This window comes from Vipera ursinii, assembly GCF_947247035.1.
Source record: "Vipera ursinii genome assembly, chromosome: 2".
Classification (NCBI taxonomy): Eukaryota; Metazoa; Chordata; class Lepidosauria; order Squamata; family Viperidae; genus Vipera; species Vipera ursinii.
In genome coordinates, this window is record NC_139513.1 from 275,100,803 (window position 1) to 275,117,188 (window position 16,386).

Below are 16,386 nucleotides of genomic sequence, written 5' to 3' on the forward strand. Positions count from 1 at the left end.
CAAGCAAACACGCAGGCAACCCTGCACTATTCAGCTCAGTGAAGTCACGCTTGAAACGGCTTGAAACGCCCGATCAGCTGATTTTCGGGGCGGAAAGCGTGCGGTGTTGTTGTGTTTTTTTTCCTCCCCCCGAAAGTGAACGGCAGCTTTCCGTACTAGTGTATTGGCATGTCAAGACACCAGCACAAAGACCAAGGTACAAGCAGCTCTCCTTCAGTCATTATTGAAACATTTGATCAGCCCAACTTCTTCTTCTTATTATTATTATTAAATCTGTTTTTTAACCAAGCGTGACTTCACTGAGCTGAATAGTGCAGGGTTGCCTTGACATGCCAATACACTAGTACGGAAAGCTGCCGTTCACTTTCGGGGGGAGGAAAAAAAACACAACAACACCGCACGCTTTCCGCCCCGAAAATCAGCTGATCGGGCGTTTCAAGCCGTTTCAAGCGTGACTTCACTGAGCTGAATAGTGCAGGGTTGCCTGCGTATTTGCTTGTTCCGGGTAGAAAAAACGCTGTCGACCCCGGCATCTTTTGCGGGGAGGGGTGAGGTGGGGTGGGGTGGGGTGGAGGAAGCAGTTTGCGAAGCAGCAGAAATGGGGGTGTCAAGCCGACCAGGAGGAGGAAGAAGAAGAAGAGGAGGAGGAGGAGGAGGAGTGGGGGGCACGCGGCGATCCCGCTTCGCTGCTTTCGCCCGGCGCCCTTTTCCGACGTCCGCATCACTCCAGGCTCAAAGGGCGCCGTCTGAACGGAGAGTGCGGGGAAAGTGGACGTGCCGCCGGCGCCCTGCTCCCAGGCCCGGATTGGCTGGAAAACATGCCTGCTCGCGAGTAGGCAGGCGAAGATCTGGAAGGCTCGGGATGTAGGGAGGGTGGGGGGTGGGGGGTGGGGGGAAGCGAGAGTCTCCCGGGACGAGGGGAGGTCAGGCTGCGTCCCGGATCAAGGCCGACGAAGCACCGACAGCCGCTTTTCTCTCGGATGGGTGGCTGTAAATAGGAGCCCTTCGCCTTCTCGGGGATGGCAGCGGCGAAGAAACGTTGAATGCCGGGCTAGCTCGCCACTTTGCCCTTTTTCCTGCACTTTCCTTCCCGGGTGCAAACAGCAGCCTTCAAGGAAACCCAGCCTGGGCAGCGGCGGCGACTTCCTTCTCTTGCTTCTCCTCGGCTGGTTGGTGCGGCGGCTGCAACTTCACCCCAGCAGCCCGGGCGCGCAGAGATGCTGCTTCTCTTTCGGCTCCGCGTCCGCCAGCGCTCGGAGCGGGCTCGAGGTGCTGCTGGTGAACTTCCTTCCCCCTTCGCTTTTGCTTGCTCCGCTTCTGCTGATGTCACGGCCGCCGGAGCTCGGGAGGCTCGCTCGCCAATCACAGCCGGGAAGCCTGGGGGAGACCGGGAGCCAAGAAGCCAGCCGCCGCGAGTGCTGCGAGGGAGCGCGGCGTGGCGGGCGGCTTTTTAAAGGGAACGCCGCCCCCTTTTTAAACTTCCCCTCCTCCTCCGCCCAGCCTTTACTCTTCTTTCCTTCCACTTTCCGGATTAGGGCTGGGGAAGGAAGGAAGGAAGGAAGGAAGGAAGGAAGGAAGGAAGGAAGGAAGGAAGGAAGGAAGGAAGGATTTAGAGAGGAGGGAAAGGGGAGGGAGGGAGGGAGGGAGGAAGGAAGGAAGGAAGGAAGGAAGGAAGGATTTAGAGAGGAGGGAAAGGGGAGGGAGGGAGGGAGGGAACAAGCAAACGCTGCCCCAAAACTGGGGCGTTTCAAGCCATGGCTCCTCCGGCAACAGTCGCTTAAGCTGCAGTTCATCTGGTTCCCCCAGCCTTTCCAAATATTCCAGGCTGGAGCATTCACTCCCTCCGCAGTTCCTCCAGCCATTACGAGCCGTTTCTGGTTAAGTTCAAACAAATACAAGCAGATTCAAGCCGTGGCTCTTTCCGCCCCGAAAATCAGCTGATCGGGCGTTTCAAGCCGCGGCGTTTCAAAACGGCCACAATCTCCCGGCAAGACCTCCTCTGCAGTTCCTCCAGCCATTACAAAGCAACTCTGGTCAAATTCAGGCCGTTTCGGTCTAATTCAGGCAGATGCAAACAGATTCAAGCCTCGGCTCTTCCACCCGAAAATCAGCTGATCGGGCGTTTCAAGACGCGGCGTTTCAAAACGGCTACAATCTCCCGGCCAGACCTCCAGCTGCCTCACCTGACAATCGGGGAGGGGAGGGGAGGGGGGGAGGAAGGAGGAAGAAACCAGCGCACCCTTCGCCCTTTTATTGTCGCAATCGAAGAGGCAGGAGAATGCGGGGTGGGGAGGGGAGAGAGAGAGAGAGAGAGAGTAGAAATCCCTATTTTCGGAGCCGAGAAGAGAAGCGCGGCTACAGCAGTCGCTAGAGTTCCCCCCAAGGGGGCGGAGAAAGAAGAACTCTCGGAGCGTTTCTTTCGTAAATACGCGCGCAGGCACACACTCGCCCAGCCGCGCGCTTCGCCCAGCTTCTCGCGGGGAGTTTGCAAGCCCTTCGTTTCTCTTCAGGGCCGTCAGAAGGGCGAGCAAGTCTCTGCCCTGCCCTGCCCTGCCGTGGGGGTGGAGAGCCAAGCGCGCTTGACGTTCCTGGAAACGAGAAGGGCCTGCGGAGACTGACAGCAACCCGAGTGCCCAAGCGGGTCTTCTCAGCATCAGGCAAAGTAGCTCACATGCAAAACAAGCCCGGCAGAGGAGCCGGAGCAGCTCCGCTGCTGGGGGCGTGTCTCGGCCGGGCCTTGCAGGATCTGGGCCGGGCGCCTCTGCTCGCCGCTCCGGCTCCTCTGCCGGGCTTGTTTCGCGTGCGAGCTACTTTGCCGGCCGCTGCTGAGGGAAGATCTCTGGAGAGGAGCATAAGGTGAGCTGCTGCATTTCCCAGCCTCGGCTTATACTCGAGTCACCAACTTTTTCCATTTTTGGGGGGTAAAATTAGGGGTCTCGGCTTATATTCGAGTCGGCTTATATTCAAGTATATACGGTAGATAAAAAGAAATCAGGTTGTCTTTTCTTCCAATAATTTTGAATTTAGTTTCTTTGTAAATGAAATTATTTTAAACTATTTTAGATCCAGAAAGAAACATAAATCTAGTGTGGCATCCACATAAGAAGGAAACAGGTCTAAACAATTATTTTCAGATGCTGAACTAACAGCTCTCTATACAAAACACAAGAGGTTATTCTTAAGGGTATTGAACAAATGGATAGGTTTTAAAAGTAAAATAACAATTGTACTATTGTCTTAGCCACTGAGTTTGTGAGATCCTGTCACAGAGTAGGTCATAAAATAGGATCTTTATTATGCTTCCAGTTATATAAGTATTCTGTTGGCCATTTTCTGATCTAAAATTTCATACGTAAGGATAGTGATATACACCGACATGGTTTAAAATCTAGCTAGCTAGGCAAGGTTTGAGTTGCAAAAAACATGAATGGGATGCCCACCACTCTTGATACCTCATATCATGATGGCTATAAAGTATTACAGTTTCCATCTACTTTTATAACTTTCAGTAAGAACTGTCTTGTTTTGAGAATCACTTAGCATTTTTTGTATCTTCAGAGAAATATTCATTTTACTATTTTTCTACTTACTGCAACAACTGATTTCTACTAGAACAATTTTTCTTCCTTTCTGCACTGCTCTGAGTGGTTTAATGGACTCCATCTTTCTTATATGTCTATTCATGCTTTCACACAAATATATAATACTATATATAATAATATACACGGTGTTAACAATCCAAGAACAGCAGCAATACTGGTGATAATATACTCTTTGACATGCAGGCAACTTTCAAAATGTATTTTTGGAGTATTTTTGTTCCATCAATTTGTGGCATTATTTTATTAAAGAATATCTCTTTCTAATAATGCCCAATTCCCATATAATGCATTTTTCTTATATTATCTTATTTTTTACATTATATTTCTCACATATTTCATTTAATTAAAAATCAGATTCTGTAAGTGCAAGATGGCACACAAAAGATTTTCATTTTCCTTTTTCCTCCACCAATTAAAAAAAATGTTATTCTAACTGGCTAATTTTAAATAATATATTCCTCTCAAAATTCCATATTGAATCCTGTCTATTCAGGAAAAAGATTACACAAATTTGAAGTTAGCAAAGGGATTTGAAAAATTGGTTGGTTCACATTTGTGGATAAGCAACATAAAGGAGAAAGATTTGTTGGGTTTAAACAATAACAGATTCAGAGTTGAAAATGCACATGTGCAGTCTTCTTTAGCTGTTACGTTGTCAGAGAAGTAAAGTGCATCAGATTTTATAATATCATTTCTGTAATATAAAATATCTTTGCCTATTTGGATGGGTTCAGAAGTATTGCTTCACTAACATACATGCTCCTTTTGGGGATGGCAGAAGTATTCATTTTTATTCACCTATTAAGATGCATATTTAATATATCTAATGTGTTTTTAACTGAGAGAAACAGTAGATTGCAGGTATAAAGAACTAAAAGGATTACTGCAGAAAAATCCTCAGTCTGAAAAAATGCTTGTTGGAATGAAGAAAGAAGATTTGTTAAATAGGGAGAACCAGTGACAGAGGTCATATTAATCATTTGTGGAAGTAAATGTCTTACAAAGAAGAAACAGCCACAGAAAGAGTTTTCTGTGATTTCTCAGAGGCCTATTGAATATAGTTTTGACAGTAGCCCTCAGGGACAAGTTAGAATTAATGTCACTGATTTTGTAAAAAATTCCTTTTGATTCTAAGATTGATCAAACTCTTTATCTTGTAATATAAATAACTATAAACATACATTGTCAGAAGCCTTTAATTATGTTTTTAATTGCCTCATTCTTTTGTTTGATGTTAGATTTGTACGACGGCTGATGTATTTTTACAAGCCTAGCAGTAAATTGTATGCCAATCTAGATCTCGATTATGCAAAGTCAAAACAGCTCACAGTGGTTGGTTGTCAATTTACTGAATTTCTCCTTGAATCTGAAGAGGTAAAATTTGTTTACTTTTTTAGCCATATTAAAGACTGGCAGATTCCTGTTGATGTATTCTAAATGCAAAATCATACAATTTTTACCAGGTTAACAAAATTGGAAATACTTTGAAATACTTCAGTGGAAGAATTTAATTTCGAATCTTTACAATTAAGTAGGAAATGCAGCTTAATTTGGGGCAAAAATAGAATTCATAAAATACATTGCTTATTCTGGGGCATAGTAGAAAATGTAATATAAAAGATATTGGTAATGTTTTGCTTCAGTAAATAAATATTAAAAGAATATGACATGCCTAAAATCCTTTGGTGAAATGTTTATTCCTCTTCTTAACTTTGCACTACAGGGGAATATAAAATAAATGTAATTAAATGGTGCCACTCAGTCTGACTGCTTGTCAATTAGAAATGTCACACCTTCTGTTTAAATACCAGAGGCAGCACAATATTTTGGAACAACCACATTAATTTTTTTTAAAAAAAATAACTAATTAATGCAGACCAATCAATTTCAAAGTTTATTAATCAAAACACATAAAACAGAAAATGCAGTCAGTTCAGAAACAAATAAAATGCTAGTTAAATCTCCTAAGTCTTGCCTTAGTTGGTACATTAGCCAAGAAACCTATGTCTTTCATGCTTCAGAAGATGCATTTTAAGAAATAATAATGTATTTAGAAATTAAAACTTAAAAGGTGGCATGGTTTTGATGCACTGGCCTGATCTGCTTCAGAAGATTGAGTGGAAGTGATACATAGGTCAATCAACATGCCCTTTTGCCCCTCAGGAAGGAAGACAGGAAGGAAAGAAGGAAGGAAGGCAGGTGCAACAAAAGGTAGATACAGACTTAACAATTATCTACAGTTTCTACATGTTCACCTTTTGCGTTCCTAACTTTCTGTGATGTGCAAAAGGTAACCAGAATTGTTTGTTCCGGTTCCTTTTTTTTTTCCGCTTGATTTTCTTTGACAAAACTCAATGTGTAGAAGAAAACAACAGAAGATTAAGTTCACTTTTGCTGAAAACCTAGCCTTGACTTGGCACTTTTCTATTTTCATTGTTAGCTTTGGAAAAAAACGTGGATTGCCTGTGGATTGTTTATGTTTATTACTGCCGTAATCCCCATAGGAATGACTTTCAATTTGTGTCAAAATCATTTGAGGCATTATCAAGACTGACCGTGTCCACATTTCACGTGTAGTCTAAATTTCTTAAAAAGAACTTCCTAGCATTGTCACATACATTTTTTTATATTTTTTCTGTATTCTGTATTCCTTCGATTTAAGCACAGATTTTAAAATATGTTACAGAATTTTTATAATATTTTCCTTTTGCTTTGCTTTTCTAGGAAACTAAGCAGTTCTTTATTTTATACCAAGAAAAGTTGTAAATGTATCATTGTGGGGTTTTTTAATTGAGCAAAGAAAATTTGTTAAAAGTAACCTGAATAAAGTTTTTGTTCTTTCCTTTTAAAGCAGGATGGGCATGGCTACCTCGAAGAGTTAGTAAGAGATATTGTGCACTGGCTTAACATTTCTTCTGGAATGAAACCAGAACACAGTCTCCAGAACAATGGGTTACTTAACACTCTTAGTCAGCACTACTTCTTATTTTTTGGTACCCTCTCCTGTCATCCTCATGGAGTGAAAATGCTTGAAAAGTGTAATGTATTTCAGTGGTATGTATTTAGTTACAAAAATAGTTTTTGAAAAGTTGAAGTTCCTGAAACTTAAACAGAAATTATCTTAATGTGTGTCATCATTTATATAGAATTGAATGTATGGTAAACTATAGTTAGCTGTGACTAGTTGACATTAAGTCTTTATTTTTGGAGAAGCAATGTTATTTTAGTTTTTATTTGTAAAAATGTTGAACACAAATTACCAGCAATTTAAAGACTGTTGAAGAAGATAAATATATTCTTAATGCTTTCTGAGTAAACATTTCATATTTATAGAATGTAATGAGAGCTAAGCACTTGTCATTTCTCCTGGAAAAATGGTGGGGAAAAATCAATGTGCATTGTTTAAATGCCACAATAATATTCTTACATGTTTTATGATGTATGCTGCCCAAAGTCACTTATTGAGTTGGGCAGCTATAGAACTCCTATAAATAAATACGTAAAATTTGTTGGAAAGTAGCCTAGGCAAAGTTATTCTTTGGCCCAAGTAACTTCAGAATTCAACACTGGCAGAGACATTGATGGAATAACAGAAAAATAAAAGAAATTTAAATATCACACTGCTTTTCTTAACTAGGCACATATCTTTTTAGATTATGTTTTAGTTATAAGAATATATCCATAACTTACTAGAATTCTATTCATTTTTTGTTTCTTTACAGTCTCCTTAATCTGTGTTCCTTGAAGAATCAAGATCACTTACTCAAACTGACAGTTTCTAGTTTAGACTATAGCAGAGATGGTTTAGCAAGAGTCATTCTTTCTAAAATCCTAACAGCATCAACCGATGTAAGTATGGTATAGAAGCTGAAATGATGAACTATGTTTGAATCCTTTCTCAGACATAAACTTGAAACTAACTGGGTGACCTGAGTCAGCCATTTTCTTTCACCCTTCATATCCTTATGAAGGAGTGTCCTGAAAGATGGTAAGAGCTAAATACATCATAATACTCTAGATAAACTTGTAAAAATAAGCTATTTATTTATTTATTTTTAGCCATCTGTCAAGTTCATGGCTACTCAGCTGGTTTAGGCCATGAAATATAATACAGGCATAGTTATACAATCATATAAATATAACCTATTTTAATTAAATTCAGTTACAATAAAATTGAATCATGCTGAACAAAAGTAAACCTTTACACGGAACCATGGAAAATAGATTTTTTTTTTTATTCCATTTATATCCCGCCCTTCTCCGAAGACTCAGGGCGGCTTACAAACTTGGCAGTAGCCTTCATTCTATGTATATGCCTGCTTATTAGGGCTTTCACACACACCCCAAGCGGCATTATTACAAAGTCAGCTTAATTGCCCCCAACAATCTGGGTCCTCATTTTACCTACCTCGGAAGGATGGAAGGCTGAGTCAACCTTGAGCCTGGTGGGATGCAAACCTGCACTAATTAAATTCAGTTACAATAAAATTGAATCATGCTGAACAAAAGTAAACCTTTACACGGAGCCATGGAAAATAGATGAATTTATAAAGCTGCTTTATATGTGACCAGATTATACATTTCCTCAAGGAATTCTTGAATGTCAATTACCGTTTCTGTTTTCGTTTATCCATCTGCCCAAGTTAGATTAGGTCACACTTATGCAGAAATATTGAAAATTCAAAAGGATTCACAAATTTTTAATCACCATTGTACACACACACACACACACACACACACATACATATACATATACATATACATACATACATACATACATACATACATACATACATATATATATATATATATATATATATATATATATATATATATGGATCCTTGGTTTTTCGGGTTTTTCCCCGGGTAGAACTAAAGGTGTAGGCGCAACGTTTCAACGTTGCGCCTACACCTTTAGTTCTACGCGGGGAAAAACCCGAAAAACCAAGGATCCACATACAGGCACCCGCGAAAACCTCAGAAAACAAATATATATATATACACACACTCAAACACTTACACGTATCATAATTAACCCAAAGAAATCTTATTCTGAATTAAATCTGTTCCTCCCTCCCCAAAAAACACTAGAAGGTTGGTAGAAAAAGCTTGTGTCTTTTACTGAAGTTATAATGAAACTAATGTTATCTCTTCCCCCTCCCCATTTAAGGAGAATATTGAAGCAGGGGACCTAATATTTCTTTTTAATCTTTCTTTCAATTAAATATTATATTTGGAAAATGTTATGGAAGGCAGAAGCTATATATCAAGTAGACTCCAACCTTGGTTCTGATATTGAAATTGACATTAACTGTACAATGACATGTTGTATATGTAAACCCAATTTCTAATCAGGTTCCATTTTCTGGTTTTCCAATGATCTGTTCATTTTTTCTTTCATAGAATTGTAGGTTATATGCTACAAAACACCTCCGAGTACTTCTGAGGGCCAATGTGGAGTTCTTCAGTAATTGGGGAATTGAGTTACTTGTCACACAGCTTCATGACAAAAATAAAGCCATTTCTTCTGAAGCACTTGATATCCTTGATGAGGCATGTGAAGACAAGGTGAGACTTTTTCCTCGTTCTTTAGTTGAAGAAAAAATAAACCTTATTTTAACCTTCTTAATCCTGCTTAGATATTGTATTAATAATTATATTGTTATTATGCCATATTGACTTTGTCCCTCTTATCTTCTTTGTTTAGGCTAATCTTCATGCCCTCATTCAAATGAAACCAGCACTTTCTCATCTAGGAGACAAGGGTATGCTTCTGCTGCTCAGGTAAACATTAATTGTATTATTCAGGTGAAAACATTTGCTATGTAAATATTTTATAAACAATAGTTGTTTGTTTTGTTTTGGTTTTTTTCAGATTTTTGTCAATCCCCAAAGGGTTTTCCTATTTAAATGAACGAGGCTATGTAACAAAACAAATGGAGAAATGGCAGAAGGTATTTAATTATCAAATCGGAATCATTCCTTGGAACTCTTGTTTTATGTGCATCAGCTCTTATGCTGCGGCTTTACCTGAGCCTCTTTTGTTACCAGCAAATATTAGGGACACAAGTGCTTACAAGAAACACTATCAATGCATTGATTTCAGAATAATTTTAAAATACATGTAGTGCCCACTTAACAACCATACATTCAGAGATTATTTGAAGTTATGATGACAGTACGAGGAAGAAAACAGCAGGGTGGCCAAAACAGCAGAGATGGAGAGAGATTCGTGGAGTGGGGGGAGTTTAAACAGAATTGAGCAGGGCAGGAAAAACGTAAGATCCGTGCCTAACAAGAGTGCAGTTCTAGTCTAGTGACCACAAACAGGACTATTGAATATTCTGTCACTAAAAAGTGTGGTAACTTGATACATAGCTAAAGATCACGTCATTTAAGGATGGAAATTCTGGCCCTAGTTCTGTTAAACACGGATTACTACTACTATTCAGCTCCTTCTATGTAACTTCTTGTGGTTAGAAGTGCTGGTGTTTGGAAAAATTATATTTAAATGTCTATCTTAGGTAATTAGTTTGAATAAACTAATAGTTTAGTAGGATTAACAATATTTAAATTAAAATTTTAAAGAGCCATTTCTTGGAGCTCAGTTAAGAGGTATATAGTGCATATATGAAAATTTTGTGGACTCTTAAAAATAGCTTTATTTATACTTAGTATTTAATTTTTATTAAAAAATGATTTTTAAATGGTATTTTTGGGAGTACCATTCTTAGGATATAATCTTCTTAGATCAGTATTTCTTAAAAATGTGGTCCTAGGACTCCTGAGGGAGCAAGACCCTCTCAGTGGTCCACAAAAAACAGAATTATTTGCCAGCCCTTGTTGGAAACCAATATAGTATTAAAATTGTTTGGAGGTAGATTATATGTAATATTGTTTGGATGGAAGAGGAAAGTTAAGGGTTTAAAGACAAAGCAATTTTAAAAAGTGATGTATTGGCCCACATTCTCCACATTAAATTAGTCCTACCCCAAACTGCCCCTTTCTGTAGAAGTGCCTACTGAAATTAAACTTAACATTTCCACATAACCTGTAGTAGTATTGCCCTACTGAAAGTTTAATAATAGGAGAGCTTATTGACTACTTTGCACAATGAACATCTTGGTGTAATGAATGAATGGGGAGGCATTATCATTGATACCAACTATTCCAATTTGTTATAGAAAAATAAATTTATAACCAAATAGGAGAATTGTATAGGATACTCAATTTTACTTTGTAAAATTGTGATGAACCAATGGGAATTGTACTGTATTGATCTTGCTCAATCTTGTTGTCTCTCAGAGACATGTTTTTGAAGCATTTTGATTATAGAATCAGCTTCCAGTATTTTATCAAACTGGTATTAAGGAACACTTTTTACCTAGGTCACCATCTAGTGTGTTTATTAATGTAATTATTGCTAGAGAAAATGTTTTTCTGAAGATCTCTGCATTCCATTATATCCTAGGAATACAATTTAAAATATGTCGACTTGATAGAAGAACAATTAAATGAAGCACTTACAACGTACCGCAAACCTGTTGATGGTGATAATTATGTTCGTCGGAGCAACCAAAGGTAAAGCCACCTTGACTCATTTGTTAAAGCAATGCCTATAGGTATGCAGATGGTTTTAAAATGGTTAGAATTAACTCAGTGCAAACAGACTTTTTTCTTCCCCACAGATTACAGCGGCCACATGTCTACTTGCCAGTTCACCTCTATGGCCAACTAGTACACCACAAAACAGGCTGTCATTTGTTGGAAGCTCAGGTGAAGAAATTTAATGTAATTGATTCAAATAAATTATTAAATAAAATGCTATACTCTTTTCACTATCTTTAGCATTTAATTGCTTATTACTGATTCAGAGGTATGTAGCATAATCCACACTACGAGACACTTTGACTTGGCTTACCTAGATTGGCCCCATAAGCAAGTCAGGAATTGTGAAATCACATATAAAGTTAAAGAATTGCCGGAATTCATGCACGTACTCTCTCCTTTTAACTAATGGGAATAACTTCTGAGGATTGTATAAAATTGTTTTATAAGGCTAAAAAAAAATACTTCAGCTTATTGCTCCTTTATGCTTGATATTTTAATCCCCATTTCTTTAGCCTACAGAAATAGATGCCCTCTATTGCAGTGACCTTGTTTTGCCTCTACAAGATGTGGAAATGTGATTAAAAGCATAAATATTTGCATTTTATTATTAGCGCTGCTGTCATATGAAAACAGAATGGAACGCTTGATAAATAAATTGCACTGTGGTTGTTCTTTTTCCTGTTTAGAGTATTGTTCCCGACCTGAGTTACACTGTCCGTTCCCCTATGCTGGAAAACTGGGAGGGGATTAAGCAAGTAAAAGCTGCTCTTTGGGCACTGGTTAGTTAATATTTACATATATATATTTTAACATATATTTCTGTAACTAAGTATCAGTTGTGGTCACCAGTTTGTTTCTATTCCAAAATGTTTGTAGATTACTATAAAGAAGTAAAATAATATCTTAGGCTTTGTTTGTATTCTGTGGTTTTTTTTAACTACAAATGATGTTTAAAGCAGCTGATAATAAAATGTTAAATAATTAAAATAAATTATGAATGGAATATATAAATAATATATTTGTATTTAGACAGACAAGTGAACTTATAAGAAGGCAAATGTTTTCTGAATGAAAATGTAATTGTCAGGAGAACTGTGTTATATTTTTAGCTTGGAAGATGAGCTGGAAGGATTTAGGACTTTAAAACAGTCATTAAGAAGACTGCTTTTTATATTCCTCTAAGACGGGTGTCAAAACTCAAAATGGCAATGGGGTGGGTGCGGTTTCGCTATGATGCATCCGGCCAATGGGCGGCAGTTTGACACCCCTGGTTGTAAGAGGTTTTGAAGGAGAGCATGCAAACTGTAAAAAATAAAAGCAAATAATTTGGGAAAAGAATTAATTTTAAATTATGTCTGGCAATGATAACTGCAGCCTTTATGGTTTCTCCCTTTTTCACTACACAAGTTCAGAGATTACATTGATCTGTGTCTATTAAACCAATAAATAAAGATTGTCAAAATTTGGCCCAAGCCATTCAACATTAGTAGCCCTGTGTCCTGCTTGTTTCCGGTGAGAAAAAGAAAACCAAACGTTCTGATTTAATTTACCAGAATCACAAAGAAAACATTAGAATAGTATCGCAAACATCTCCTGAAAATAAAAGAAAAACATGCTGCAGTTGGCTGCCCAAATTATTTTGTGTCATCATGAGAAATACCATTTTTTCTTAGTTCATAAGTCATAGATATCACACTGTTAGCTATCAGATTTATGGTTTTATGCACTTGACTTTGGGTTGTGAATCCAAGGAAGAAACTGTTGATTTCAAAGTTAAATGTTGGGTTTTGTACATGGGTTGAATCCAATGGTTCCCAACACTCCTACACCTTTAGTAGAAGAAGGGAATTTTCAAGTCTGTAATATTAATCTTATTAACCATAATTTTCTATTGGTGAGAGTAATAAAATGAAGTAAATTTTAAAAAGCATATTCCTTGTGAATGCCAATATTTTTAAAAGAATATCCTTTGGTGGCTCAAGTAGAAACAGTAGCAGTTATGCAAAATCTGGTTTAAGTTTATAAATCACTATGTTTTCTCAAACATTCCTTGATTTTCTAGTTATTGACATTTATTTATATTTAAGGGAAATATTGGATCTTCAAACTGGGGATTGAATTTGCTTCAGGAGGAAAATGTGATACCTGATATAATGGCACTTGCCCAGCATTGTGAGGTCCTATGCATTAGAGGGTAAGTAGAATTTGAAAACTGGAAATGCATTGTAAAACATCTGTGAACAGTTTATTTTCTCTGACATCAATATATTTAGATTTTTATGATATAAAGCTGAAAGAGACCTCAGAGGTCAATGCAAAATGCAAAATCTAGTAGAGCATCTCAGATATATGACCATTCAGCCCATTGGAAGGCCTCTAGCAAAGAATTGGTCACATTTCAATTAAAATGTTGTTATGGCTTGAGAACATCACCATGGAGAACTAGCTACTTTTTGTTCCACAGCTGACAATTTGTAGTCAGGGGAAAAATATGTCTAGCATGAACTTGCTTCCTTTCAGATTTAATCATGGCTTTTTCAGTTGCAATTATTGTGCACTGGGGCTGTTTGGGGCTGTGCAATCCTATCCAACATCAAGATAGCATAATCCCAGAATCAACTAGCTCAAAAAACCAAAGCTTCCCCAGTCTTGCCAGGGTTTAGTTGAAGGCTGTTGTTCCCCATCCAGATTCCCACTACCTCCAGGCATTGGGATAAGACATCAATATATACAGTCATGGCCGAAATTGTTGGCACCCCAGAAATTTTTCCAGAAAATCAAGTATTTCTCAACAGAAAAGTATTGCAGGAACACATGTTTTGCTATACACAGGTTTATTCCCTTTGTGTGTATTGGAACACAACAAAAAAGGGAGGAAAAGAAGCAAATTGGACATAATGTCAAACAAAACTCCAAAAATGGGCTGGAGAAAATTATTGGCAACCTTTCAAAATTGTGGATAAACAAGTTTGTTTCAAGCATGTGATGCTCCTTTAAGCTCACCTGGGGCAAGTAACAGATGTGGGCAATATAAAAATCACACCTGAAAGCAGATAAAAAGGAGAGAAGTTCACTTAGTCTTTGCATTGTGTGTCTGTGTGTGCCACGCTAAGCATGGACAACAGAAAGAGAAGAAGAGAACTGTCTGAGGACTTGAGAACCAAAATTGTGGACAAATATCAACAATCTCAAGGTTACAAGTCCATCTCCAGAGATCTAGATTTGCCTTTGTCCACAGTGCGCAACATTATCAAGAAGTTTGCAACCCATGGCACTGTAGCTAATCTCCCTGGTCATGGACAGAAGAGAAAAATTGATGAAAGGTTGCAACGCAGGATAGTCCAGATGGTGGATAAGCAGCCCCAAAAAAGTTCCAAAGGAATGCAAGCTGTCCTGCAGGCTCAGGGAGCACCAGTGTCAGCACGAACTATCCGTCGACATTTAAATGAAATGAAACGCTATGGCAGGAGACCCAGGAGGTCCCCACTGCTGACACAGAAAATAAAAAAGCAAGATTACAGTTTGCCAAAATGTACTTGAGTAAGCCAAAATCCTTCTGGGAAAACGTCTTGTGGACAGATGAGACCAAGATAGAGCTTTTTGGTAAAACACATCATTCTACTGTTTACCGAAAATGAAATGAGGCCTACAAAGAAAAGAACACAGTACCTACAGTGAAATATGGTGGAGGTTCAATGATGTTTTGGGGTTGTTTTGCTGCCTCTGGCACTGGGTGCCTTGAATGTGTGCAAGGTATCATGAAATCTGAGGATTGCCAAAGGATTTTGGGTCGCACTGTAGAGCCCAGTGCCAGAAAGCTGGCTTTGCATCTGAGATCTTGGGTCTTCCAGCAGGACAATGACCCCAAATATACGTCAAAAAGCACCCAGAAATGGATGGCAAGAAAGCGCTGGAGAGTTCTGAAGTGGCCGGCAATGAGTCCAGATCTGAATCCCATTGAACACCTGTGGAGAGATCTTAAAATTGCTGTTGGGAAAAGGCACCCTTCCAACAAGAGAGACCTGGAGCAGTTTGCAAAGGAAGAGTGGTCCAAAATTCCTGGTGACAAGTTTAAGAAGCTTATTGATGGTTATAGGAAGCGACTGATTTCAGTTATTTTTTCCAAAGGGTGTGCAACCAAATATTAAGTTAAGGGTGCCGATAATTTTGTCCAGCCCATTTTTGGAGTTTTGTTTGACATTATGTCCAATTTGCTTTTTTTCCTCCCTTTTTTGTTGTGTTCCAATACACACAAAGGGAATAAACCTGTGTATAGCAAAACATGTGTTCCTGCAATACTTTTCTGTGAGAAATACTTGATTTTCTGGAAAGATTTCTGGGGTGCCAACAATTTCGGCCATGACTGTATATTAATTTGCCAGGGGCAGAGATGTATAATTATGTAACATCAGTGTGCTGCTCATACCTCACCCCATAGTGATAGATCAGCTCACCTATTGGCTTCATGTAGATGTTAAAAAAGAGTTGAGAGAGTACTGAACCCTACAGTACCCCACACAGTAGGGGTTATGGGCAGGGTCTCTTCCCTCCCTGGCACCAACAGCTGTTATTGACCCTGGAAAAAAGGATAAACAGCACAATACAGTGTCATCCACCCACAATCCCCAGAGCCTCTCAGAAGGATTACATGATTGATGATATTGAAAGCCACTGAATGGTCAAAGAAGACTAGGATGAATGCACCAATCACTCTGTTCTTCCCCCTGGTGTTGATGAGGTAGGCCTGGCTCTTACCATAGCAAAGACTGGCTACCCCAGTAGCAGCCACTCTCATTACCCTTAACTCCACAGCTCCATCCACTCTGTGCTCTGCTACTCCAGCCATTTTTCTTCCTCCAACTGCTGATGAGTGCCTGGCTGAGGAATTCTGAGAGTTGAAGTCCACAAGTCATAAAAGGGCCCAGTTACTTAAAGCAATTTGGAAGGTATTGGAGCTTAAGCAGGTTGCTCTGTTTCAAGTTCTAAATGTGTCCAGCTACTTAAAATAACCCATTTCATGCTTAGAGCATTGTGTAAAGTTTGGCCCTTGAATCTTTTTAAAATGAAATATTTTGTAAACCCCTTGTGGTAATCCCTATGTGCTTTAAATCTTCCTGATCTTTCTTGGTGTGTTACTGTTTCTTGTTTACCATCTATTCTATCTACAATCTCC

At 39.0% G+C, this 16,386-nt stretch overlaps 1 protein-coding gene across 4 annotated transcripts in view; it reads left to right on the top strand.

Annotated features, from left to right (window-relative positions):
- Positions 1-16,386, top strand: part of LOC310636727 (rapamycin-insensitive companion of mTOR-like) — a 50,144-nt gene that overhangs the window by 17,231 nt on the left and 16,527 nt on the right. For 2 of the 4 annotated variants that reach the window (XM_083356797.1, XM_083356798.1), the window contains exons 16-26: positions 4,841-4,976; positions 5,766-5,813; positions 6,454-6,656; positions 7,325-7,451; positions 9,006-9,170; positions 9,310-9,386; positions 9,478-9,556; positions 11,074-11,183; positions 11,291-11,378; positions 11,900-11,992; positions 13,301-13,407. In XM_083356797.1, the coding sequence (XP_083212923.1) occupies positions 4,841-4,976; positions 5,766-5,813; positions 6,454-6,656; positions 7,325-7,451; positions 9,006-9,170; positions 9,310-9,386; positions 9,478-9,556; positions 11,074-11,183; positions 11,291-11,378; positions 11,900-11,992; positions 13,301-13,407 (1,233 nt within the window). The remainder of the gene's footprint in view (positions 1-4,840; positions 4,977-5,765; positions 5,814-6,453; positions 6,657-7,324; positions 7,452-9,005; positions 9,171-9,309; positions 9,387-9,477; positions 9,557-11,073; positions 11,184-11,290; positions 11,379-11,899; positions 11,993-13,300; positions 13,408-16,386) is intronic. The other 2 variants (XM_083356799.1, XM_083356800.1) reach the window with 2 other exon arrangements.